The 26,492-nt window shown below is 41.7% G+C and overlaps 1 protein-coding gene across 1 annotated transcript; it reads left to right on the top strand.

Moving 5' to 3' along the window:
* Window positions 1–2,452: 2,452 nt before the first annotated feature.
* On the top strand, window positions 2,453–7,512 carry LOC126175316 (cuticle protein 16.5-like). The gene is made up of 2 exons (XM_049922024.1): window positions 2,453–2,551; window positions 7,165–7,512. Exons 1-2 carry the CDS (start codon window positions 2,540–2,542, stop codon window positions 7,414–7,416), a joined length of 264 nt encoding a protein of 87 aa, XP_049777981.1. The 5' UTR covers window positions 2,453–2,539; the 3' UTR covers window positions 7,417–7,512.
* The last annotated feature ends 18,980 nt before the right edge of the window (window positions 7,513–26,492 follow it).

Here is a 26,492-nt window from a genome sequence, read left to right as displayed (position 1 = left end):
AAACTTGGGCTCTAAAGTGGGTAACTTAAGAACTACGAGGACTTGCTCATCTTCGGTACTGTGAAACACATATCTTTCACTACAAGGTCTTTGGTTTCCATGTTTCTGATGTAGATAGTATAGGCCAAAACAAGGAAAAACGTCCAATAAATAAGGGCTCTAAAAGGCCTCCCTTTAGAGGTGTGAGCAGCTGTTCATATTCAAAATGCTTCAAATGGCTCTGAGCACTATCGGACTTAACATCTGATGTCATCAGTCCCCTAGAACTGAGAACTACTTAAACCTAACTAACCTAAGGACATCACACACATCCATGCCCGAGGCTGGATTCGAACCTGCGACCTTATCGGCCGTTCGGCCGTTCGGCCATATCGACCTAGAACCACTCGGCCACACAGACCGGCCCTGTTCATATTCCCTACTGTGAATCACAGCTCTTCTACAAACAAGTGCCCAAAGCTCTAAAGTATACCTTTCAGAGACCATACTACCATCTCTGAAAGTTGCCCACCCCACAGTCTTAGCAACAACAGTACGGGTACATGGATTCCAGATTTTTCGCTTATAACATTAGTCTCCGTCGTTTCCCGACCTATGTTCCTTAACTCAAATTTATACATGCACCCTTCTGAATTATCCCTGAAAGTTCGTAACACCACCACAGTATCACCGTGTATATGGTTTTGCAGATATTCCAGACTTTGAAATTAAGGGGGGTCGTTGATGAAATTGACCAAAAATGTCAATTTTGGATTTATTTTTTATTTGTTAGTACACCTCATGGACAATAAGTTCCCAAAGTTTCAATGTTTAAATCGCCTTCGAAGGGCCTGAAAATTAATTAAAAGTGTGACGCGGCCTCCTTGCCACGCCCACATTTTGAAGCAGCACTTCAATACCAGCTCAGTGAACAACGATTCTTTGTATAACTTTCAACCAAACATGTGCGGGATACATCTAGAAGGCCGTGATACATACTCTTTGACTTTATAGATTATCTTTGGCCGATCCTGCACTTATCAGAAAGTGTGTTCATGGCAAAACTCAAAATCCAAATGAGTCTCTAAATTCACTCATATGGAAACGATGCCCTAATGACACGTTTGCATCTGCTACAGTTGTCAGAATTGCAACTTATGATGCAGTTATTGCATATAATGATGGGAACGTCCGGAGGATGAAGGTATTAGAAAGAATGGGGTTCAAGAAAGGAAATTTTACTCAAGGCATCCCAAGAAAGAGAGATTAACAACGCGTCTCTGCAGCTGAAAAGTCAGTTGAAGACCTAGTAAAGTAAAGAAGACAGACAACAAGAAACCAGAAGAGAAGCCTTGAAGGGAAAGACGATCCAGAGTACAAATGTGGTGTCTTCTGAAGAAGTGACACAAGGAAAAATGTTTGTTTTTTAAAGTTTATGTTTTTTTCCCCATAGATTCTATGAATGCTAGAATTATGAATTTGTACACATATTTCTGCAAACCTAATAAACATTGTCTCAGAAGCAAATTTTGAAATTCTGATTGAAAGCTGAGATATGGGGCGAAGTGCTTGGAATTTTGCATGAATTTAAACTTGTACTTGTGGAATTATGATTAAAAAATTATCAAAATTCTCCTATTTTGCCTATTCCAAAACCCTCATGAGAGAAGGCTACAACATTCAAAGAGATGAAAAAGAGAAATTTTTGTAGAAATCTCTTGAATACTTTCTGAGAAAAAGGAACATACATTATTTTTTGAAAATAAAACTGCAAATTTCATTTAAAAAAGTTGAATGTATGTAATCAAAGGGGTTTATATGTAAATGTGTTACTTTCATGTAAAGTGTGGTACAAAATTTCATTGCCATACCTCCAAAACTGCGGATTTGGTGCAGTTTTGAAATAGTGTGTGTTTTTCATCAACGTTCCCCCTTAACTTCACTTTCGAACCTGCGAAAAAAAGTTTTGATAACTGTTTCCGTAATTTACAACGCTACGAGCAAATCGTGAGAAATTAATGAACTAAGGTTTTAATGTAAATTTAAGAAACACGGATAAAGTATTATATATGTATAAAACAACATATTACTATCAAATCTGTCAGTCTTATCAAAACCTCCAAGTAGAAACCATAGTTAATTGTCCGAGCCTGCGGAATAAACTGTGAATGGACGACTCCTCTCACATAGAGAAACGTGTAGAACAACATATTACTATCAAATACCAGACTCAGTACAACTGATGTACGAACAAACAAAAACCGCTGTGGATATTGTATTATGCTTTGTTTGCCGCCTGTTATAGAACAGCGTGCAAGTGATCCTAAGCTGTGTCACTACCGAAAACTACACACGTGTGCTAAGGAGGAGTGACGTGGCTGCCCTCGTGCGACCGTGTATGGCCCACCTGATGGGCGTATCCGGCAAGGTGTTACGCAGAATGCTCGGCTGTTGGCAATGAGGCAGGTCCGTGGTGGGGCCGTGGGCAAGTATAAATACCGGCGGGAGGCTGGACCCGGCACAGTAGTCGCCAGCCGCTGACCGCTCCACACCTCACAACATGTACAAGCTGGTGAGTGCTACCAGAGATAGCTACTATGCACGTTTTTTCATCAGTCCTCTGACTGGATGACATGGCCAGCCACGAATTCCTCTCCTATGCAAGTCTCTTCATCTAAGAGTAACACAACCATCAAAGTCCCTGAACTCTTTGCTAGTTATATTCTAACTCTTTCCCTGAAATTTTTATCCCCTACAGTTTCTTTAAGCAACAGATATTACTCCTTGATGTCTTAACGCACAAAGGGGTACCCAAAAGAAACCGAACTTATTTTTTTAACTTACTTATTCACATTTTAAGCACAAACCATCAATCCCCTTCAACGTACTCTCTACTTGCACTTATACACATGTCTAATCTGTTAGTCCAATTTTCAAAACATTTTTTGAATCCATCTTTTCTGGTGCTTGACAGCGCCTCAATTGTTTTCTCTTCACCTCAGCAACATCATAGAAACACTTTCCTGTCTAGTCTCTTTTCATCCTAGGATACAAAAAACATCTTAGGGACACGGTCAGGTGACTATGGTTGGGGTGGGGGTAATGAACAGGGAACATGCCATTTTTGGTCAAGAACTGTCGTACAGAGGCGGCTGTGTGAGTAGGGGCATTGTCATGATGGAAAAGTCACCCACCTCACTGCCAAAAATCAAACTGCTTCCGTTGCACATTGTTCCGCAATCTTTTCAAAACTTCCAAGTAGAGACCCTGGTTAAATCTCTCATCCTGCGGCATAAAATATGAATGGACAACTCCTCACACACTGAGAAAACAAATCAGCATTGTTTTAATGTTTGATTTCACCCGACGAGCTTTCTTGTGGCGAGGCGAATTTGAAGTCTTCGACTGGCTTGATTGTTGCTTTGATTCAAGATCGTAAGCATAGGACCAAGTTCCGTCACCTCTTATAATTTTTGAAAAAATGTTTGGCTCATTTCGGTACTCTTCTTTCAAAACTCAGCATGCTTCCACGCGACCTTACTTTTATTCACCAGTCAGCAATCGTCGCGACGGAATTGGCGAAGACCTTTTTCATTCCAAACTCTTCTGTCACACTTTGCTCCACGGAATTACCGGCAGCTCCACAATTTCTTCAATGGTCCATCGTCAATCTTCGTTGATTACTGCAAGAATGTTTTTAACATTTTCATGTGTTTGGGCACTGGAAGGACGACCAGAACGATTATTGTCATCAACTGACATTTCACAATTTTTGAAACGCAAGAACCACTGAAGCACCTAAGTTTTCCCATAGCATCATCCTTGTACGGCGTTTCTAACATTTCAAGAGCTTGTGTTCCTCTTTTCCCAAGCTAAAAGTAGAATTTTTCTCAAAAAAAGTTCAAATGGCTTTGAGCACTATGGGACTTAACATCTGAGGTCATCAGTCCCCTAGACCTTAAAACCACTTAAACCTAACTAACCTAAGGACATCACACCCACCCATGACCGAGGAAGGATTCGAACCTGCGACCGTAGCGGTCGCTCGGCTCCTGTCTGAAGCGCCTAGAACCGCTCGGCCACAGCGGCCCGCTAGAAGTTTGCTTCCGCACTGTTTTCACGAAAATAAGCTATTACAAAACCGACAATCATACAATACAGTTGTCACTACAAACTCTACCGAAACTAGTCCTGATCTTCTTCAGCGACGGCACTCGGCTTACCGACTCTGAAATCTTCGCTCTGTGTGCTTCTAGTGGCAAAATGCGGTATTATAAAAACTCTGCCCACCAAAAAATTAGTTCGGTTTCTCTTAGGTACTCCCTCGTACGTCCTCTCATCTTGCATTTCTTCTTGTCAGTGTTTTCGACATCTTTTTCTCTTTCCTGATTCTCCACTGAACCGCCATCTATCTTATCAGTCCATATAATGTTCAACACCCTTCTATAACACCACATTTAAAAAGCCCGGATTCTTTTTTTATGTGTTTTTCACTTCATGATTCACATCTATGCACTGCTGAGCTACAAACGTACAGTCACCGAAATTTCTTCCTCAAATGAAAACCGATGTTTGATTCTAGAAGACTTCTTTTTGCCAGGAATGTTCTCTTTTTCGGTGCTAGTTATTTTGTTTCAATATTGAATTCTTTCACGTCGTCTACTTCGTGGTCACCAGTTTTTTTACTTTAGTTTCATCGTTTAACTCATTTCTGCTACTCCTCATTATAGTCGTCTTTCTTTGGCTTACTGTCAAATGCTAATTAGTTATCGCATCTGCCTTGATATATTGGTGGTTGGGTGTATGTCATCTGTCTGAAAGTCTGATGGTACGTCTCAAGATTGCACAAACCAACTTGCATAGCCGTTTGGTTGCCACTTACTCTAGAATTTTTCGAAATTCTGATGGAATGTTACCTATATCTTCGCCTTTTTTTATCGTAAATCTTCCAAAACCTCGTGGTTTTAATACTGGACCGCACATGTCTTCCGTTTCGACTTCTATTTCTTCTCCCGCCACGTACCAGACAGTTCTTTCCTCTCGTAGGTGCCATCAATGTAGTATTTTCACCTATTAGCTCAGCCCTGAGCGTTTAATGTCGCATACCTTTAGCACTCTTTATCTTGACGTTTTTGCTTTAATTTCAGCTAAGTTTGTTGTGGCTTTTCTAAGCACTGAATCATACCACTAAACTACGTTTCATGTACGATCAGACCACTTATCAGAATAATGACCTGAGAATACTGTTCACACTGAATAGCTAACATTTTGTCACACACCAATTTTTTCATTTATAAATAGGCTTCAAGTGTTTAAGGGCATAGAATGTCAAGAATATTTGGAATTGTAGGAATGTCAAAAATCATTTACGTCTTTAATACTGCTTTTCTTATCCGAATGTTTGATACTGTCTATGAGTGCATTAGGTGTTCCTTGTATATTGGCTTACCACACCATGACTGGTCTATGGGTTTATGCACCGTAGCTCATCAACTGTAACTTACATCTCAGGATCAATCTGCTTACGCAAGTACTAAAATGCCGGATCCAGCCTTGATGTAAGTGGGTTTCTGCATCCACATTAACTTTCAGTGAAGTTAATGTGTATACCTGACCGCGCCTTCTCGTTACATATCATATGATGACTGCAGCACTGGTCAAAAAATTTGAAATGTTTATACAATCAGTGACCACAAAGAATATTATGGATACTATTGTCATGTAATTAATCTTTTATGATCACTTTCCATACTGAAAGTGGTTACATTAATAAGGGGCTGCTACTATCCGTGATTCTAATGTCATCTGTGGAGCACCTACATAGCATACTTTGGACCACTTCAGCACATGACATCGACAACAGTGTTTCGACAGTGAAGGTCGCACTCAACGTTAAGGTGTTGTGTACTGTCAAGATGTTCAGACGAGTACAGGCAAGCGTTAATGTGACAAAAAAGGACGTAACATTTCCGTTGTGATAACTGGTTAAGAGGATCAAAACTAGCAGTATTATAAGCTTGGTCCTATTCCTTATAAAATTTTGGAAATGGTTAATTCGTCCCGACTTATCGCATTTAATCTATAGTAGATCACGCATTATGTAACTGTTGTAGCAACAGGCCAGTATCAGATGTAACATAGGAATATAGTTCTGCAGCTGACAACGACTTCATCTACTGTGTGTTGTTACAATTCCTGTGACACTAGCTGATACCGGTTCCAGCAACAGTATTGTATTCTAGCGTTAAATCTGAGGGTATTAAATCTGAACTATTAAGTCTTAACTGGTCATATGACATTTTCCGTCCAGATGGTACAAGGTTAGCTGCAAATGGTTTTATTTGAGCCATGTTAGTTACATTAATTCACAACAAGCTCGTTTCTGAGGAATTACTATTTTCAACTGTTCCTGTTCTGATATTATAATATAGTGTACTTATATGTGTGTATTTTCTATGTAAGTACAATGTAATATTAAACATGACATACATAAATGTAAGTATACAATAAGATAGCATCTTAATAGGAACACTTGAAAACGGCATTTCCGCTGAAACGAACTCGTTGTAGATCAATTTAATCAATAGAAATAAAAAAAATTGCAATTAACCATCTACCTACTGACAGAAAATGTCAAATTTTGAGCTGATGCCTGCTGCAGACCCAATAGAGAAAAGTTGTTAAGTGGTTGTAAGAGTTATGTAAAGCATGAGCTACGCCCTAACACGAAGTTTTTCTTTTCTCTGCTCTGGAGTGTGCCCTTACATGACTGGTGCTAGCAGATGAAAATGGTCATCCTGGAAACAATCCCCTGGCTGTAGCTAAGTCACCTTCTCTGCTACGTCCTTTCCTCTAAGAGGAAGTGCCCACAAAGCATGCTGGGGAACTTCTTTGAAGTGTGGAAAGTAGGAGAAGAGACAGTGGCACCAGTGAGACAGTAAGGGAGAATCGTCAGTCGCGCTTGGAGATAACTTACCTGTGAAAAGCAAAGGCCATGTTCTGGTCACAGTCTAATGCACAGTATTAATCAGGCACACAGTTTCAGGAAATAACGCGTTTGCTCATTGCATAATACAACAAGATCACTGGCTTCTCACGCGAACAATGGCGTTATTCTGTCGCACTTAATCTCTGATAAATGGCGACGAAGAGTTGCTCTTACACACATACTCTTTGGCGCTGCAGATCGTCCTCGCCGCCGTGCTGGCCGTCGCCGCCGCCGCCCCCGGCTTCCTGGGCGCGCCTGCTGTCGCCTACACCGCCCCCGCGGTGGCCGCCGCCCCCGTGGCCTACGCCGCCCCTGCTGTCGTCAAGGCCGCCGTCGCCGCCCCCGCTGTGGCATACGGCGCCCCCGCTGTAGCCTACGCCGCCCCCGCCTACCACGCCCCGGTAGCCTACGCTGCTGCACCTGCTGTCGTCAAGACGCACTACTTCTAAGGAATGCATTTGCTGTCAAGATGCCTATTTATTTACCTGCCTACTTGCTGACGTGCGCGCAGCAGTGGCGTAAATAAAGTGACTTTTCTTGATAAATTATTGTGTTGTTTATTTTTAGTCGTATCTAAAACCCACCTTAGTTTATAGACATTTATTTCACTAAGTACTGTATATCTTAAAGATACTTCCTCCTACAAAGTAAATGACACTACTCGTACTCATTACCTCTGTACAGAAAATGCACACAGAGGTTTTGTTTAATCTACAGAGACTCAGGTGATAATTTAATGACTCTTTTTTAAAGTTTTGTAGCTATAAATAATTTAATAGGCAACACTTTGCTTTGAGTGAAGCTACTTTTAACCTCTAATGAGTTGCCGCCAAGGCAAAGTATGTCTGAGGATTCTTAAATCTGATGAGCGAAACAGGTAAATCGAATAACCGACCTACAGTGGCTTAACTGTAGATTAATGTAATATAAAATGTGCGTTGATCATTGTAAGTACTGATGTGATAGCAGTGCAAAGAAATCATGGGCATCACAAGGCAGATGAAGAGGAACTCCATCTACGTTTTTTACAATAAGAAATTAGATAGCTGATACCTCCTCTCTATAACTGGGAACTGGCGACAGACAACTGATATAGAGAATCTCAAATATAAGCTTTCAGTTTCCTACTTTCTCTTCTTTCGTGTATGTATCACACTTATAGAGAAAATGGAACCATAACAATTACTTATTGGTGAAATTTTTGGCCCTGCATTACCTTACAGTATACTAGTCTCTGCTGCTCCAGACAATTTTTTATCTACTGATGCATCTTGGTAGTGCATTCTTTCTGTAGCTGCAGGTTAATGTTTTTCTCACATTAGTGGCTCTTTTCCAAACTGCTGAAGAACACTTCTAGAAATGGATTTAAGTCATAAAACTTGCTTGTCAGCATCTTTGTTATTACATTTTCCTAGCCCAGTAATTTTGATTTCAAGCTTCCCCTTATCCACAATTTGTCAGTCAAGTGTCTTTCACATAAACATATGCAATTGATCATAAACAGTATCCTAAAATTTCGGACGTCTGAAGTGAGTTTTGTTAGTATATATTTCTCTCCTTTATTTGCTATTCTCCATTTCTTAGTATTGTCATTGGCGCCATAATTTGCATTTCTCAGAAACAAAATGTCTCAAATGTAGCTAAATCTTGCACATGAAAGTAATCTTATATGGCATTATCTGTGAAAAGTTTCAATGCCTCATATGCAGCTTTCACTTTAACCCCAGTTTTGCTCCAAAGGTGATCACGGACAGCAGAAGATTGTACCATCAGGTCCTTTTCAGTTTTGGCAGGGGTTTCTCAACCCCCTCTCCCTTCCCCACCCCCACCCCCCCCACCCCCTAAAAAAATCACGTTGAATCACATCAAGTGAACAATTATCTCGTATTCCTGTTAACTATTCTTATCAACCATTCTGAGACTATTGGAAACAAAAATGTTTTTCTGAGTTTTTCTATACAACAGTATTAGTAACAATATACGTTATAATTTATTATATCACAAAAAATAACTCTTAGTCTCTAAGTTTTCACACAACAGTTATACCACAGCACGCACTGTTTAGAATCTCCGACTCAGTACGTACTGATAATAGCCTAAATTCGATGAGGGCGAGAGCCCAAAAGTTCTTTAAGATATTCTGTATCCAGCTTGTGAGGACCCTGTGTCGCCACTTGTCAAAATATGGTCATTTTGTGTAATATTCGAGAGTAAATTCATCGATCGGTTTCATCGAAGTGTCTATGTTGCAGCTACTTCTGGTTCTGCCTAGGTAGAATTCCAAAGTAATCGCTGCCCATTGATAATGTTTAGAATAATGTCCAATTGTTGTTGTTGGGCGCGAGCTCTTAGCGTAGTAGTCTAGCAGGGTACAGTCGGAGTTTGCCAGACTAGCGCTTGGATTGAGACGATGCGCGGGGCGGCATTGTTCGGATGAAATTACTGATTCGCTTTGAGTATGATTATCCACGCCCTGTTTGTTCACGTTACATTTGAGTGTGGAGAGAAAAATTTTGTATGGTGGTACACGGAATGTTGCTTCACTATGCGTGTTAAGCTGCTTGTTATGAGCAGCTTTTTCAGTAATAAACTGTAAATTCGTGATCTGCTTACAATCACAGTTCTTAATCCAGCCAGTCACTATCCGCTTCAGTAAATTATAAATCATCGGAAGACATGGAGTTGAGAGAGTCGGCAATATCGCCGTAAAATGGGACGCAATCAGCGGTCGAGTTAACAGGTGAAGCCGCTCAATGATGATTACATCCTCTAGAGGCAGCAAATTTTGAGGTTTGACTGCTACTTTTCACCTTCTATTCCATATAGACCCAGAAACTAACTTTCATGGGGTAGTAATTTAGTGATGTAGAAGGCTAGAGAAGATGCAGTATGATGCTTAAGTGTTCGACAGACGATTTTACCATTATTTGTGCTATTGTAATCTCTATTTCTTGCTCTCGTATCACCGTTATTTAATTGCTATGTTGGCTACGACAATAGAAAACCAGCACCGTATCGTTTATATTTGCTATCTACACTGTCCAGTTTCATTAACCTGACAATCCGTCAGAGGCCTGAATGACCACCTTTTTCAGAGCGGACCACTGCGAGATGAGCAGGAAGTGACTCATTGAGGCCCTTGCAGGTACCGACTCAAGTGTCTCCGCCAGCTGCGCTAGGTTTCTCGGTTGAGGACCCATGGCGTGAAGAGCCCGATAGAGGTGGTCCCACAGATTCTCGACTGGGGAGTTTGGTGAACAGGGAAGTACGGTAAACTCATTCTGGTGCTCTTCGAACAATGCAAGTGCTATAGGAGCTGTGTGACACGTTACCTTGTCTTCTTGGTAGATGCCATCGTCCCGAGGAAAAACACTTCATGTAGGCAAGGACGTGGTTCCCAAAGATAGATGCACACTTCTGTTGATCCACAATGATGAGATCAACCAGATGATGCCACAAGAATTTTCCCCATCCCCAACGCTTCCTTATCTGGCCAGTATCCTTCGAACGACTGTTGCTCTCTGTCCGATGGAGCATACGTAATTCAAGTGAAGAGGCTACCTGTCACCGCTCAATGGACGTCAAGTTGAGATAATAGCGTGCACTCGTTCCCAATGAACAGCACTCGTTATCGCTGCATGAACCAGGGTCCATAGGCAGCAACATTCACCTAACGGTCGTTGTATATATACAGTTGGTAGTCCCTTGGTTCATCTGGTTGGTCAGCTGCTTAACAGTCGCCTGTCTATTCGCCCCTACACATCTCCGCAGACGTTGTAAACCCCTATTTGTCATGTGTGACCTGTGGTATACCACAGTTGTCTCAGCGCTGGTTTTGGATACTCTCATTTTGCCATGCACGGTATACTTTAACCACGGCGGCACGCGAATAGTTTTCAAGGTATGTCAGAAACAAAGTTTTCTCATTCACCAGTAAAAAAAAAAATCCTGAAGAAGGTCACCTGCAACAGTTACCGAAACGTAGGAATTTTTACATATTGCCAATGCGGTCACTAACCGAGACAAATTTTATTCACTGTGACAACGGCAACGGAAACCTACGTTTACTTGTGAAAAAATAAAACGCCTACAGCCGTCCTTACGATTTTATTTGTTTTGTTGCAACCAGTTTCGGCGCTTCAAAGCGCCATCTTCATGCTGTAGTTGATGCGGAAGGGTTTGACACGATCCCTATACAGGGTGGTCCATCGATCGTGACCGAGCCAAATATCTCACGAAATAAGCGTCAAACGAAAAAACTACAAAAAACGAAACTGTCTAGCTTGAAGGGGGAAACCAAATGGTGCTATAATAAAATGTTCAAACGTACCCACGTTCTGTATTTTAATTTAAAAACCCTACCTGTTACAAACTGTTCGTGTAAAATTGTGAGCCATATGTTTGTGACTATTACCGCGCCATCTATCACAAAGCGAAAAATGTGGTCCAACTAAAACATTCATATTTCTTTACGTACTACACGAATATGTAATAAAAAATAGGGATTCCTATTTTAAAGAAACGCAGTTGATATCCGTTTGACATATGGCAGCGCCATCTAGCGGGCCAGCCATAGCGCCATCTGGTTTCCCCCTTCAAGCTAGACGACTTTCGTTCTTTGTAGTTTTTTCGTTTGATGTTTATTTTGTGAGATATTTGGCCCAGTCACGATCGATGGACCACCCTTCCGCATCAACTACAGCGCTTTGAAGCGACGAAACTGGTTGCAAGAAAATAAATAAAATAGTAAGGACGGCTGTAGCCGTTTTATTTTTTCACAAGTAAACGTAGGCTTCCGTTGCCGTTGTCTCAGTCAGTAATATTTTTTTCGGTTTGTGACCGCATTGTCAATATGTAAAAATTCCGACGTATCAATGGACCACCCTGTATATATCGCATCAGTGGCCAGCATAACGATACGCAGATAATCTGAAAACTTATATGTCAACACTCTACCCATCAACAGCCAACTCACCTGATGGTTAGAGTGCTGACACCGTCCGTTACCTTTAAAATAAAGTATAGTAATTGTACTTTTCAGATCGAACTGCACATGAAAATTTTACCCTTTAGCTGGTGGTTGTTCCAGGTAGCTGATCGAAAACAAGAAAGCTCCTGATGTGATTTAGAAAGCGGTTAAAGAAAATAACATATCCCGACCTGATAGTCGTTCACTGCTGTCAGTTCATCAAGAGTAGTGACTGGCGTATTGTGGCGAGCCAGTTGCTCGGCCACCATTGACCAGACGTTTTCAGTTGGTGAGTGATCTGGAGAATGTGCTGGCCAGGGCAGCAGTCGAACATATTCTGTATCCAGAAAGGCCCGTACAGGACCTGCAACATGCGGTCGAACATTATCCTGCAGAAATGTAGGGTTTCGCAGGGATAGAAAGAAGGGTAGAGCCACGGGTTGTAACGTATCTGAAATGTAATGTCCACTGTTCAAAGTGCCGTCAATGCGAACAAGAGGTCACCGAGACGTGTAACCAATTGCACCGCATACCATCACGCCGGGTGATACGCCAGTATGGCGATGACGAATACACGCTTCCAATGTGCGTTCACCACCATGTCACCAAACACGGATGCGACCATCATGATGCTGTAAACAGAACCTGGATTCATCCGAAAAAATGACGTTTTGCCATTCGTGCACCCAGGTTCGTCGTTAAGTAAACCATCGCAGGCGCTCCTGTCTGTGATGCAGCGTCAAGGAAAACCGCAGCGCCGGCCGCGGTGGCCGTGCGGTTCTACGCGCTTCAGTCAGGAACCCCGTGACTGCTACGGTCGCAGGTGCGAATCCTGCCTCTGGCATGGATGTGTATGAAGTCCTTAGGTTAGTTAGGTTTAAGTAGTTCTAAGTTCTACGGGACTGATGACCTCAGATGTTAAGTCCCATAGTGCTCAGAGCCATTTGAACCATTTGATAACCGCAACCATGGTCTCCGAGATGATAGTCCATGCTGCTGCAAACGTCGTCAAACTGTTCGTGCAGATGATTGTTGTCTTGCAAATATCCCCATCTGTTGACTCAGGGATCGATACGTGGCTGTACGATCCGTTACAGCCATGCGGATAAGATGCGTGTCGTCTTGACTACTAGTGATACGAGGCCGCTGGGATCCAGCACGGCGTTCCGTATTACCCTCCTTAAACCACCGATTCCATATTCTGCTAACAGTCATTGGATCTCGACCAACGCGAGCAGCAATGTCGCAATACGATAAACCGCAATCGCGATAGGCTACAATCCCACCTTTATCAAAGTCGGAAACGTGATGGTAGGCATTTCTCCTCCTTACATGAGGCATCACAACAACGTTTATCTAGGCAACGCCGCTTAACTGCTGTTTGTGTATGAGAAATCGGTTGAAAACTTTCCTCACGTCAGCACGTTGCAGGTGTCGCCACCGGCGCCAACCTTGTGTGAATGCTCTGAAAAGCTAATCATTTGCATATCACAGCATCTTCTTCCTGTCGTTAAATTTCGCATCTGTAGCCAGTCATCTGCGTGGTGAAGCAATTTTAATGGCCAGTAGTGTAGGAAAGGCTATACAACCTAAATTACACATACAGGCTAACAACACAATTCATCAAATCCAAACTGCTTTTAAAGTTATATAAAGCGGCCACATTCGCATTTCCTGAATCCTGAAGAATTGCTCATGAGCATACAGAAAAATTTTAACAGAGTTTCGATGAACGCCATCCTCCACACTAAGTTTCATGTAGACCTGTCACACATAATTCTCGTAGGAGGTCCCTTAGTACCGAGCTAAATGAGACCTTGAAAGACTACTCTGCCTCAAAAAAGTTACCCAGAGGCCATACGTCAAGCTGGAAGATTTGGAGAACATTGAATCGCATCAGAACTGGTGTAGCGCTAGTCAAAAGAAATCAAATTATAAGCGGCCTTTAAGATGAAGGAGTCAACAAATGTGACAGTCGTGACACCCAGGGCATGGAACGTATTGTAAAATATCCCAACTGCTAACGAGATGTAACCTTGACGACCTACAGCTTGAGAAGAAAGAAGCATTGGACGTGGACCGATACTGGGCTGAAAAACTTTAGATGAAATATTCTGCACACGGAAAAGCACAGTAAAGGAAATAAAATATAATAATCATGAGGGGTTTGGAAGTTGTAGTTGAGGAAAGAATAGAAGAAATAGTTACGGGAGAATATGTGTTTGGGCGAACTGGCTTCTGCAAAAAAAAATTTCATCTAGTAAAAGGGAATACACTACTGTAAATCAAAGGTTGAGGACACTTACTTAGAAAAGACTCGGCGGCACGGAGGATTCCAGCTGGATTACATAATGCTCAGAGAGATAAACCGAAATCTGATATTGCATTTCAAAGCATACCCAGGAACAGTTTTATACTCGGTTCACAAATTGGTCATGACGAAGTGGAGACTGAAGGTTAAGAAAATCAATTTGGAATGAAGTTTAATACTGAAGTAGTGTTGAATGATTAGATCCGTTTGAAGTTCTCGAAGGATGTATTTACTACGATGATGACTGCCAGAGTAGGTGGTAGAGTTGAAAAGGAATAGAGATCACTAAAATGTGCAATCACAGAAGCTGGAAAAACATTGGAACATTGGGTAACAGAAGAAATACTTCAATTGATCGAGGAAAGAAGTAATTGGCTAAAAATGGTTCAAATGGCTCTGAGCACTATGGGACTCAACATCTGTGGTCATCAGTCCCCTATAACTTAGAACTACTTAAACCTAACTAACCTAAGGACATCACACACATCCATGCCCGAGGCAGGATTCGAACCTGCGACCGTAGTAGTCACGCGGTTCCGGACTGAGCGCCTGAACCGCTAGACACACCGCGGCCGGCAAAGAAAAATTTCCAGAGAAATGCAGATGAGATGAAACATTATGACTACCAATCTACAATCGATGTAAGGAGACAGCAGCGTCACCTGGCGAGGAATGACTACTGGACACGCGCACGGTGCATGTAGTATCATTGAGTATGCTGTCGAGTGTGTAGAATGAGGAAGGCGCGCTGTCTATCTGCTTTTGACCGAGGGCAAATTGTGATGGTCCTGAGGCTCGGCGCTAGCATTTCGGAAAAATGCATGACTTGTCGGATGTTCGAAGACTGCTGTGGTTAGTATCTTCAACATTTGGAGAAACCAAGGTGAAACCACGGCCAGAGGTCGTGGTATTCGGCGTCCACCCTTCATTACAAATACCAGACGTCGTAAGCTCGTCAGACTGGTAAAATAGGATAGGTGGCGAACTGTGGCTCATCTAACATCAGACCTTAATTCTGAACAGAATACAAGCATGTCTGTGAATCCTTCTAACGATGGACCTCCACAGCTAACGACCCATGCATACGTAAGTGTTAACGCCCGATATCGGCAACGACGGCTAAAATGGGCACATGACCATCGGCACTGGCCGTTGGCGCAGAGAGTTGCATTGTCCTATGAATCTCGGTACCTTCTTCATCATGCCGGGAGGGAGCGAATCCGTCGTCTTCCGGGCGAACAGCTGCTTAACACCTGTACTGCGGGACGGAGACAAGATAGAGGCGGCTCCATTATACTCTGGGGAACATTCGTGTGGGCATCCATGTGTCCAGTGGAGCTCGTGCAGGCCGGCCGGAGTGGCCGTGCGGTTCTGGGCGCTACAGTCTGGAGCCGAGCGACCGATACGGTCGCAGGTTCGAATCATGCCTTGGGCATGGATGTGTGTGATGTCCTTAGGTTAGTTAGGTTTAATTAGTTCTAAGTTCTAGGCGACTGATGACCTCAGACGTTAAGTCGCATAGTGCTCAGAGGCATTTGAACCATTTGAGCTCGTGCAAGGCACCATGACGACCGACGTGTATCGTTCACAGGTTGCAAACCACGTACGCCCTTTCATGAAAGTCACGTTTCTAGATGGCAGTGGCATTTTTCAACAAGATAATGCGCCATGTTACAAGACCAAGAGTGCGACTGAGTGAGTGGTTCGAGGAACACAGTGGCGAGTTCCGATTGTTGTGCCGTCCCCCAACTCACCATAACTGAATCTGTGAAAACTCATCTGGGATATGACTGAACGTGACGTCAGAGCTCATCTACCCCCCCCCCCCACTTTTTCCCTGAATTTACGGCAATTAGGTGACATGCGTATGCCGATGTTGTGCCAACACCATCGAGCGAACTACCAAGGCGTCATTGCATAATGTTCTCGCTAATCAGTGTTCAGTGCATAGTATGGGATAGAAATGTGCGGGAATAAAATAAATGGGTACTGCAGGAAAGTCAAGGCGAAATGACTGCTGGATAAAGGTGGAGAAATCAATAAAGAAATGGTCGTTGTGTATCATTACATGGTGTGGAGAAGGCTTTGAGTAAAATAAGTGCAGAATGACAGTTTGAACAAATTATTATTTAAAAACATCTATCAGATTAAATTCAACATATGCAATTTAACATTCCTGGAGAATAAGTTACACATTTTAAATAAAACCAATGTTTTATGTTCTGTTCAACAAATAGCGGCTGACCTTTTATATAGTAGCACAATCTGTTCCACTTGGTCCCATGGTCAGTATACAATATGGTTCATGTCACGGTGTCGCCGCAGCCAGACAATGCATCAAAATTTAGTTGCTGACAATATGGTCATCTGCAAATACAATACCAATACCAATACAAATTGGTATACAATCATTGACCACCAACACGCATTGACTACTGTGCTAGCATTGACATAACATACACTTGTACCGAAATGGCCACAGTTTCAAAGCACTTTTATGACCAAAAAACGTTAGTAACTACTGTCATCATAACCATGAGTCCCAACTCTGGCCACAGTGACTCGTAAGCAAGTAAGTAGCACACACTCTTAATGTTAAACTATTCTGAAACACTCTAAAAAGATCGTTTACAGATACGCATTTTTCTTTGACAGTCATCTGTGTAAATTACATTTATTCGACCGGTTTCGTTTGTTTCAATTATCATCAGCTAGAAGAACTGAACAAACATATGAAACCATATGTAGTATACACAGATAAGAGCGTTCTCGTCTATGTATATTACACTTGGTTTTGTTAGTTTTTCCAGCTGACGATTGAAACTGTCGAAATCGGTCGAATAAATATGACGTGAACAGCATGTAACCTCCCCCTCACTTATCGACCTTAATGACAGTAAAAATTAAACCGCGTGTACCTAATGGGAAAAGCAATCGTCACAGAAGTTTATCTGTCGGTAAAGAGGAAGGAAAGGGTTACATCTAAATGAAAGGAAAAATGCAAATAAAACTGGTGGAAATTAATTTTGAAAAAGGGTAAAGTTAATAAAGAAAGTAAATGTGCGGTCGTTAGGTTAACAATTAACTGGCGTTAATCAGATATTTGAGATTTGGGGAAAACTACGGTCGCCAGTCCTATGGACAACTACTATAATAACTGAAAAAGAAAGGTTATTGCACATATAATTAGCACTAAAAGCGTGGCAACTGAAGGTTGACAAGTGTTGTGTGAAAACTGAATGTTTGTCAGAAGTAATAAATTTCGCTACACTCTGACTTAATTTAGCAAAAGAATTAATAAAACCGGAAAATTGAAAGTTAATTTAGTGACTGAAATTAATAGTGAACTTTGTTTCTGAAGCACTACGAAATTCAATAAAGTAAGATTAGTCTTGGGCTGCCTCAACAATCATTTCAAAAGCTACTTGAATCTACGCAATTTAGAAATAAGAGATTTAACTTTGAACTTGAATTAAATGATTCTGAACAATTAACAATAGTGAAATTTAGTACGTACCAAGCTGAGCTGCAGTCACAGGTAAGCTAAAATGTGGTAGCAAAACTCGCACACTTAATTTGTGCTTGTGTAATCTAAATATTATAGCCAGCTATGAGTACCTTAACTGCACTTTGAAATTAAAGTAGTGAAATCGAATGATATTACTTTAATGCTGGCGTTTGAAATTCAATGACACTCGAGTTCATTTCGGAAAAAGGAAGGGACCCTGCTTGGTAATGCAATTGGGACAGTGAGCAACAAAGGTTCATGCTTAGTTGCTGTAGTTTAGTGATGTTAATGGAATAGTTTGAAAAGATAAGGTCTGCCATTCAGTTCTAAGACTTTACGTGCTTTCAGTCTTCCTTGTTGGTTGATTGGAGGTTTGAAGTCGTCGATCGAGGAGGTGGCGACACTCACTCATTGTCGGCTGTAGCTGTCGCAGAAGCTGGATGTTGGCGCGCCTTCTTCTCGACACGGTCACCAGACGAAACGGACTCTTGATGTGTGCCTGATAATGTTTCCCGTCCGCGACATCGTGCCAGAAACTGTCATAGCAAGTCGGGCGCAATTAAATACCGCCAAACCCCGGAAGCGCGGCAACTCGCGGGAGCGTCACTCAACACACCTGCTCCACCTCCCTACTCCAGGCAGACTCTGCTCTGCCCGCGCTCCACGCGGCAGAGTTAACACTACCAAAGATCCTAAACACTTTGGTTCTCCACACGACCTATCGATGTAATCGTTCGAAAGCATAGTTTTCCCTAGGCAAGACCCAGCGTAAAAATACAAATAATATTTACAAAACAAACCAATTATACATCGACATAAATGCATAAATATATTTATACAAACAGTAAAACAATTACAATACATAAAGACACAGAAATGTCATATCTTCAGTTAACAAAATAAGGAAAAAAATTATAGTACAGTAGATGGAAATAGGAGGATATGCATTTCCGGCGTTACAAGCTGATTGGCATATAAAAATGCTTTTCTGTAAGTAACTCACGACTGTAGCCAGTTAGCAACATAAATTCCTAACAAAGAGCTAGTAAGGGTGTTTCAAGATAGGTTGTACTGAAATTAATTGTTAAGAAAAAGTTCGATACGTTGTGCCACTTCCGAGCTAATCTGCTTTGAATTTATCCAATCGGGCCTTTGTTCACGCTAATTTAACCCGATCACCAGAGAAAGTGCTGCCAAACGTGTTCTTCGTTTAGTTTCCTAAAACCAAATACATACAGAAATTGGACAGTAGTAAGGATCGAACTCGAGCCAAAGGCTGAACAGTCTCATGCGCTATCATCCATGATATGAGAGCAGTTGACACTACTTGTATCTGTCAGGTCGCTTGAATCTGCTTGCGTAACACCTTATTGGCTAACTTCAATGATAATTAACTTGGAAAACGCACAAGGTATAGAATTTTTTCCTTAAAAACTATTAAAGGACAAAATTTAAGGGGTTGTAGAGGGCATCATTAGAAAAAGTTGAGGATAAGAACACGTGCCTGGAAACGTCGCCTAAAGATGTTGGCGACTGACACTCGGTCACAACTTTGGCAGTAAACGTGATATTTTACGAAGACGAACTGTGGTCAGAACGTCTCTCAATTTTGTTCGTTATTCAGTGAGTGCGACTGATTGCCACGATCTGCAGTGGAGCAGATTGAGGTAGCTGCTGCGTACGAAGGCCCTGACTCCAATGAATACAGTTGTTTTTTGTCTCCGTGGATGACGATTTCGGACACGGTTTTCCACCAATAGATTATTTTTCTCCTAGAATCTTCTAAAATCTCCAGTGTGTTTAGGTATGCATGACGAAAATACTGCGGTTTTAAAATAGTGTCCCAAAGCAGCATCCTCAAGGCAACAGAACACTGCATTAATGGGAGACAAGGCCTGTCTATGCAGTAGCGAGCCCCGTCTCCACTGGCCATCGTGGCATCTAGTCTCGATCACTCATTAACAAAAGCAACATTGCGAGAGATCCCATGGTCCGTCCCATCCGCGTACAAAGCTAAGTTATCTGCCGAATGAGTGGCCGAACGACTGGTAACACTCTCTTATCGCAAAACCAAGCACAGCACATATTATTAATTCAAGCTACGTTAGTGAATTAGCCCTGCACATACCGTACGTGAACACAGGGTGGATTCTGTTCTGCATTATACAGAAAACAAATGGAAAGTATACTCTCCTGCCATAAAGTCTATTTAACAGAGTTCATGTACTGTTTCCACAGAATGTCCGTGTGCATCATTCAGCTGAGCTGATTCAATCCTTCATGAAGTCCCAGAAGTGTATGGCATTGGTAATGTTAGCACTGAGCACAAGCTGGGTAGCTTCCCCTTCTAAATCCCAGGAACCACTGTTACACAACAGAACACACGCCATTTCCACCCGGCTGGTATACCAAGGTCCGCCCGACAACCAGCTGACAACTTCTTTGCTAGAAGTCCCCTCTGTCCATCTCGCGCTGCTTGGAGATTCTGTGTGCCCCAGCCACAGCCGAGCATGCTTCTCCCACTGCCTCAAGGTGGCGTTAGTGTCCAGCACAGATTACTTCATGCCAAAGATGTGCCGACTCATGGCACACACTCATCACAAAACTGGACCCCACATTACACGATATTACCTGCTACTTAAGTCACAAGTTTAACTTTGGAGGAATGGGATTTAAATGTTCTAGTTTTCTCATGATTAAATAGCAATAAGGTTACGAGAGTTAAAATCCATACTATCTCCCACGGGCCCTTATGACAATGTAATAGCTTGTCAGTAATTTTGTCCATCGCTTTACTGGAGGATCCCCCACCCCACCAATTTTTCGAACTTGGTAAGAGTTTGTCTGTCGATTTCTGTTTAATTTTGCCAATCTTGTTGGTGCACTATGCGGATGTTTTTTCCTTGCCTTTCTCCATTGAGTAACAAATTTCTGGGGTGTTGTCTTCTCCGACAACAGGCTGTCGATAGGCCACAAGTCACTCAGTGGGTTCGCGACCCTAAATTAGAGGAACAACTCCATCGGGACAGCCTGGTGACTTTCATGTTTCACAGTGGTGAAGGCTAGCATAAGCCGCTGTAGAGATTGCTCCCAACCATTTTGATCTTTGTTGTGGTAAGTTATTAACTCCAAAAGCAAATTTCTGTTAAACCATTCCACATATTACAGGTTTGAGTAGTATAGCGCTGCACTAAGCCTGAGGCCTAGGTCTACATTGCTGTTGTTGTTGTGGTCTTCAGTACTGAGACTGGTTTGACGCAGCTCACCATGCTACTCTATCCTGTGCAAGCTTCTTCATCTCCCAGTACTTACTGCAGCCTACATCCTTCTGAATCTGCTTAGTGTATTCATCACTTCTCCCTCCACGATTTTTACCCTCCACGCTGCCCTCCAATACTAAATTGGTAATCCCTCGATGTCTCAGAACATATCCTACCAACCAATCCCTTTTCCTAGTCAAGTTGTGCCACAAGCTCCTCTTCTCCCCAATTCTATTCAGTACCTCCTCGTTAGTTATGTGATCTACCCATCTAATCTTCAGCATTCTTCTGTAGCACCACATTTCGAAAGCTTCTATTCTCCTCTTGTCCAAACTAGTTATCGTCCATGTTTCACTCCATACATATACTTTCAGAAACGACTTCCTGACACTTAAATCTATACTCGATGTTAACAAATTTCTATTCTTCAGAAACGCCTTCCTTGCCATTGCCAGTCTACATTTTATATGCTCTTTACTTCGACCATCATCAGTTATTTTGCTCCACAAATAGCAAAACTCATTTACTACTTTAAGTGTCTCATTTCCTAATCTAATTCCCTCAGCATCACCCGACTTAATTCGACTACATTCCATTATCCTCGTTTTGCTTTTGTGGATGTTCATCTTATATCCTCCTTTCAAGACAATGTCCATTCCGTTCAACTACTCTTCCAAGTCCTTTGCTGTCTCTGACAGAATTACAATGTCATCGGAGAACCTCAAAGTTTTTATTTCTTCTCCATGGATTTTAATACCTACTCCGAATTTTTCTTTTGTTTCCTTCACTGGTTGCTCAATATACAGATTGAACAACATCGGGGAGAGGCTACAACCCTGTCTCACTCCCTTCCCAACCACTGCTTCCCTTTCATGTCCCTCGACTCTTATAACTGCCATCTGGTTTCCGTAGAAAATGTAAATAGCCTTTCGCTCCCTGTATTTTACCCCTGCCACCTTCAGAATTTGAAAGTATTCCAGTCAACATTGTCAAACGCTTTCTCTAAGTCTACAAATGCCAGAAATGTAGGTTTGCCTTTTCTTAATCTAGCTTCTAAAATAAATCGTAGGGTCAGTATTACCTCACGTGTTCCCATTTTTCTACGGAATCCGAACTAATCTTCCCCAAGGTCGGCTTCTACCAGTTTTTCCATTCGTCTGTAAAGAATTCGCGTTAGCATTTTGCAGCCGTGACTTATTAAACTGATAGTTCGGTAATTTTCACATCTGTCAACGCCTGCTTTCTTCGGGATTGGAATTATTATGTTCTTCTCGAATTCTGAGGGTATTTCGCCTGTCTCATACATTTTGCTCACCACATGGTAGAGTTTTGTCAGGACTGGCTCTCCCAAGGCTGGCAGAAGTTCTAATGGAATGTTGTCTACTCCCGGAGCCTTGTTTCGACTTATGTCTTTCAGTGCTCTGTCAAACTCTTCACGCAGTATCATATCTCCTACTTCATATTCATCTACATCCTCTTCCATTTCTATAACATTGCCCTCAAGTACATCGGCCTAGTATAGACCCTCTATATACTCCTTCCACCTTTCATTAAAATTCCTGAATTCTTTCGAAATGAAACATACGGCATTGGCCGTAGTTATCGTTCTGGTAGAACCATACATGGGAAATACGTACAGAGCTGATCTGGTAATAGCTGGAGGACAGGGGCCACGTGAAATGTGAATATGGGTGAATGCAGGTGATGATATAATAATTGCCATCCTTAGATTTAGCTAAAGATCCATAAAATCTAATTAAAGCTTTTCAAAGACGGTTTCATCCGGTTTATATGCTAGCACTCGTACTTTGCTGTTCTGTGCCAGCTTACTTTCTGCACATATCCTACACACTAAAATTCTCAAAGTCGGTGTTTGTATTGCGCCATATTTTCTCCCAGATTTTATTTCTAGTGTTAAATATTCCTAGGTGCCGTCTTACTGAAGACTCATGATAGTACAAAATTGTTAACGGTACCGTGGCCACTTGTTAACAAAGTTCCTGTTGGCTTCTGTCTTTGCTTCTTTGGCCGATATTTGCTTCATGATTTTTCTGACTTTTTACCAGCACGAATGGTTGACAGTTTCAAAGCTTCACCTTCCAAGACCAGTAATGCAGGGTGATGCTTTCAAAATGCCAGACACTCGTGCTAGAGAAACGTCAGAAAAATCATCAAACATACAGTTTGTCATTCATGATAATATTCGAATATGATGGTACTAACTTCTGTAGGACAACTATTTTCGGCTTCTTGTCATACTGTGCAGTGCAACACCTACACTCCCCGTTTCAATGAAAATAACCTTTTAATTTCTCCCTTTTGTAGCCTTGCTATGATATCACAGATCAAAATATCTTGATGACCTAATAATTTACACTAAGAATATGGACCAACATTGTTGCCACCTACTCAACGCGTTCACACAGTTTGTAAAGGTAGAATTAAATGTTAATCCAGATTAAATGGACATGACCTGTAGTACAATACAGTTTCTAGGACATATGGCAGCACCGGAAGGGGTGACCATTGATCTGGGAAGGCTGCAATCAATTGTTGAACTTCCTCCTCAAATGAATTGAGAAAAAAGAACAAAAAGTTTGGGCGGGGGGAGTGCAACAAGAAACCTTTGAGGCACGTTAAAACATGCGCCAATCATGGCTTTCACGTTAGCACTGCCTGATTTCGCCGAACAATTTTTGGTGGAGACACATGATTTTTGGGGGTGAGGCCAGCGCTGTTAAATGGAGGAAAGGAATGAAGGCAACCTATAGCTCATTTGTCGAGAACACCCAATGAGTTGGAAAAGAAATAGTGTATTAAGTCGAAGCATTAGCAGTTCTTTTTAGCTTAGCAAAGATCAGAATATATTTTGAGCACACTCATTTCCGTTTAGAGACTGACAAGTATTGAACTAGTACTGGGCTCATTGTCACATGGGCTTTGAGGATGTTAGCGTTTAACTTCGAGGCAGCTAACACCACGGGAGATGATAATACAATTTTCAGTACTTTGAGATATCGGTATTGTGATCGGTTTGATGCGGCCCGCCACGAATTCCTCTCCTGTGCCAACCTCTTCATCTCAGAGTAGCACTTGTAACCTTTCAATTATTTGCTGGATATATTCCGATCTCTGTCTTCCTCTACAGTTTTTGCCCACTACAGCTCCCTCTAGATGTCTTAACGGATGTCCTATCATTTTGTCCCTTCCCCTTGTCAGAGTTTTTCACATATTTCTTTCCTCTCAGATTCTGCGGAAGACCTCCTCATTCCTTACCTTATTAGTCCACCTAATTCTGAACATTCTCTGTAGCACCAAATCTCAAATGCCTCGATTTTCTCATTTTACAGTCCACGTTTCGCTATCTGTACTCCAAACGTACATTCTCAGAAATTTTTTCCTCCATGATTGATACAAGTAGACTTCTCTTGGCCAGGAATGCCCTTTTTGATAAAGATAATATGCTATTGATGTCCTTCTTGCTCCGTCCGACACTGGTTGTTTTGCTGCCGAGGTAGTAGAATTCCATTCCTTCATATACTTCGCGACCATCATGGTTCTCATTTCTGCTACCGCTCATTACTTTCGTCTTTCTTCGATTTACCTTCAGTCCATATTCTGTACTCGTTACACTGTTCATTCCATTCAGCAGATCATGTAATTCTTCTTCACTTTCACTCAGGCTGGAAATGTCATCAGCAAATCTTATCATTGATCCTTTCACCTTGAATCTTAATTCCACTCTTGTACTTATTTTCCATAACTGCTTCTTCGATGTATATAGATTGAACAGTAGGGGCGAAAAACTACATCCTTGCCACACTCCCTTTTTAATCCGAGCACTTTATTTTTGGTTTTCCTCTCTCATTGTTCCCTCTTGGCTCTCGTACACATTGTCTATTACCCGTCTTTCCCTATAGCTTACCCCAAATTTTCTCAGAGTTAAGAACAGCTTGTATCATTTGCCAGTGTCGAACGCTTTTTCTGGGTCGGCAGATCCTAAGAAGTGTTTTAATTTTTCTTTAGTTTGCTCCCATTATCAATTGCAACGTCAGTATTGCCTCTGTGGTGCATTTACCGTTCCTAAATTCAAACTGATCGTCACGAAACTCATCCGCATTTTTCCATTCCATTCTGCTGTGCTTTGTTCTTGTCAGCAACTTGGACGTATGAGATGATGAGCTCATTCTCAGATGATTCTCGCATTTGTCGGCTCTTGCATCCCACGGAATGATGTTTCCTCGAAAGTCAAATGGTATACCACCATCCTCATAGATTCTACAAACCAAGATGAATAGTTTTGTTGCCACTTCCCCCGATGATTTTAGAAATTATGATGGAATGTTAACAATCCCTCGTGCTTTATTTGATTTTAAGTCCTCCAAAGCTCTCTCAAATTCTGATTCAAATGCTGGATCCCCTGTCTCTTCTAAATCGTCTCCTGTTTTTTCTTCTATTAAATAAGGCTATTATTTTCCCTCAGAAAGGCCTTTAATGTTCTCTTTCCCCCTAAATACCCCCTCCTCTGCATTTAACAATGGAGTTATCTTTGAGTTGTTAATGTTAACGCCCTTGGTTTTCATTTCACTGAAGGTTGTTTTGACTTTCCTGTAGTCCTCCCGACTGTCTTTTTCGTCTTCTTCACATTTTTTCATGTAGACATTTCGTCTTGTATTCGCAGCATTTCTTATTTATTTCATTCCTCAGCGACTTGTATTTCCGTATCCTGAACTTCCCGGAACATTTTTGACTTCGTTCTTTCATAGATCAAATGAAGTACTTCTTCTGCTACCCTTAGTTTCTTCGCAGTTGCGTTCTTTGTACGTATGTTTTTCTTTCCAAGTTGCGTGATTGCCCTTTGTAGAGACGTCAATTCCTCTTCAACTGTACTGACTACTAAGCGATTTCTTACTGCTGTATCTAAAGTTCCTGAGTGCTACCGCATCCCACTTTTTTACATATTGATTCTTCCTGGCTAATCTCTTAAACTTCAGCCTACTATTCATCGCTGCACATTGTGATCTGAGTTTATATCTTCTGATATCTGATTTAGGAATCTCTGTCTGACCATGATGTAACCTGACTGAAATCTTTTCATATCTCCCGGCCTTTTGCAAGTATACCTCCTTCTCTTGTGATTCTTGAATAGAGTATTCGCTATTACTAACTGAAATTCATTACAACTAGTCTTTCCCCATTCCCAGTTCCAAGGCCATATTGTTCTGTAACCTTTCCTTCTTCTCCTTCCCCTACAATTGAATTCCAATCCCCCATGACTATTAGGTTTTCTGCTGTATTACCCTCTGAATATCCTCGTATACTTTAGCTATCTCTTCTACCTTGAGCAATGAGGTTCGAAACCATGATGGGGGCACCAGAATACAGCTACACACGGTTAATCTAATTTGTTTCTTTATGTAACGGGAATTAGTTCAATTGGCCTATTTGTTTACTTCAGAAGACCAATCCCCACCCCT

Source organism: Schistocerca cancellata, chromosome 3, assembly GCF_023864275.1.
Source record: "Schistocerca cancellata isolate TAMUIC-IGC-003103 chromosome 3, iqSchCanc2.1, whole genome shotgun sequence".
NCBI lineage: Eukaryota > Metazoa > Arthropoda > Insecta > Orthoptera > Acrididae > Schistocerca > Schistocerca cancellata.
This window is presented reverse-complemented; position numbering and strand designations above follow the sequence as displayed.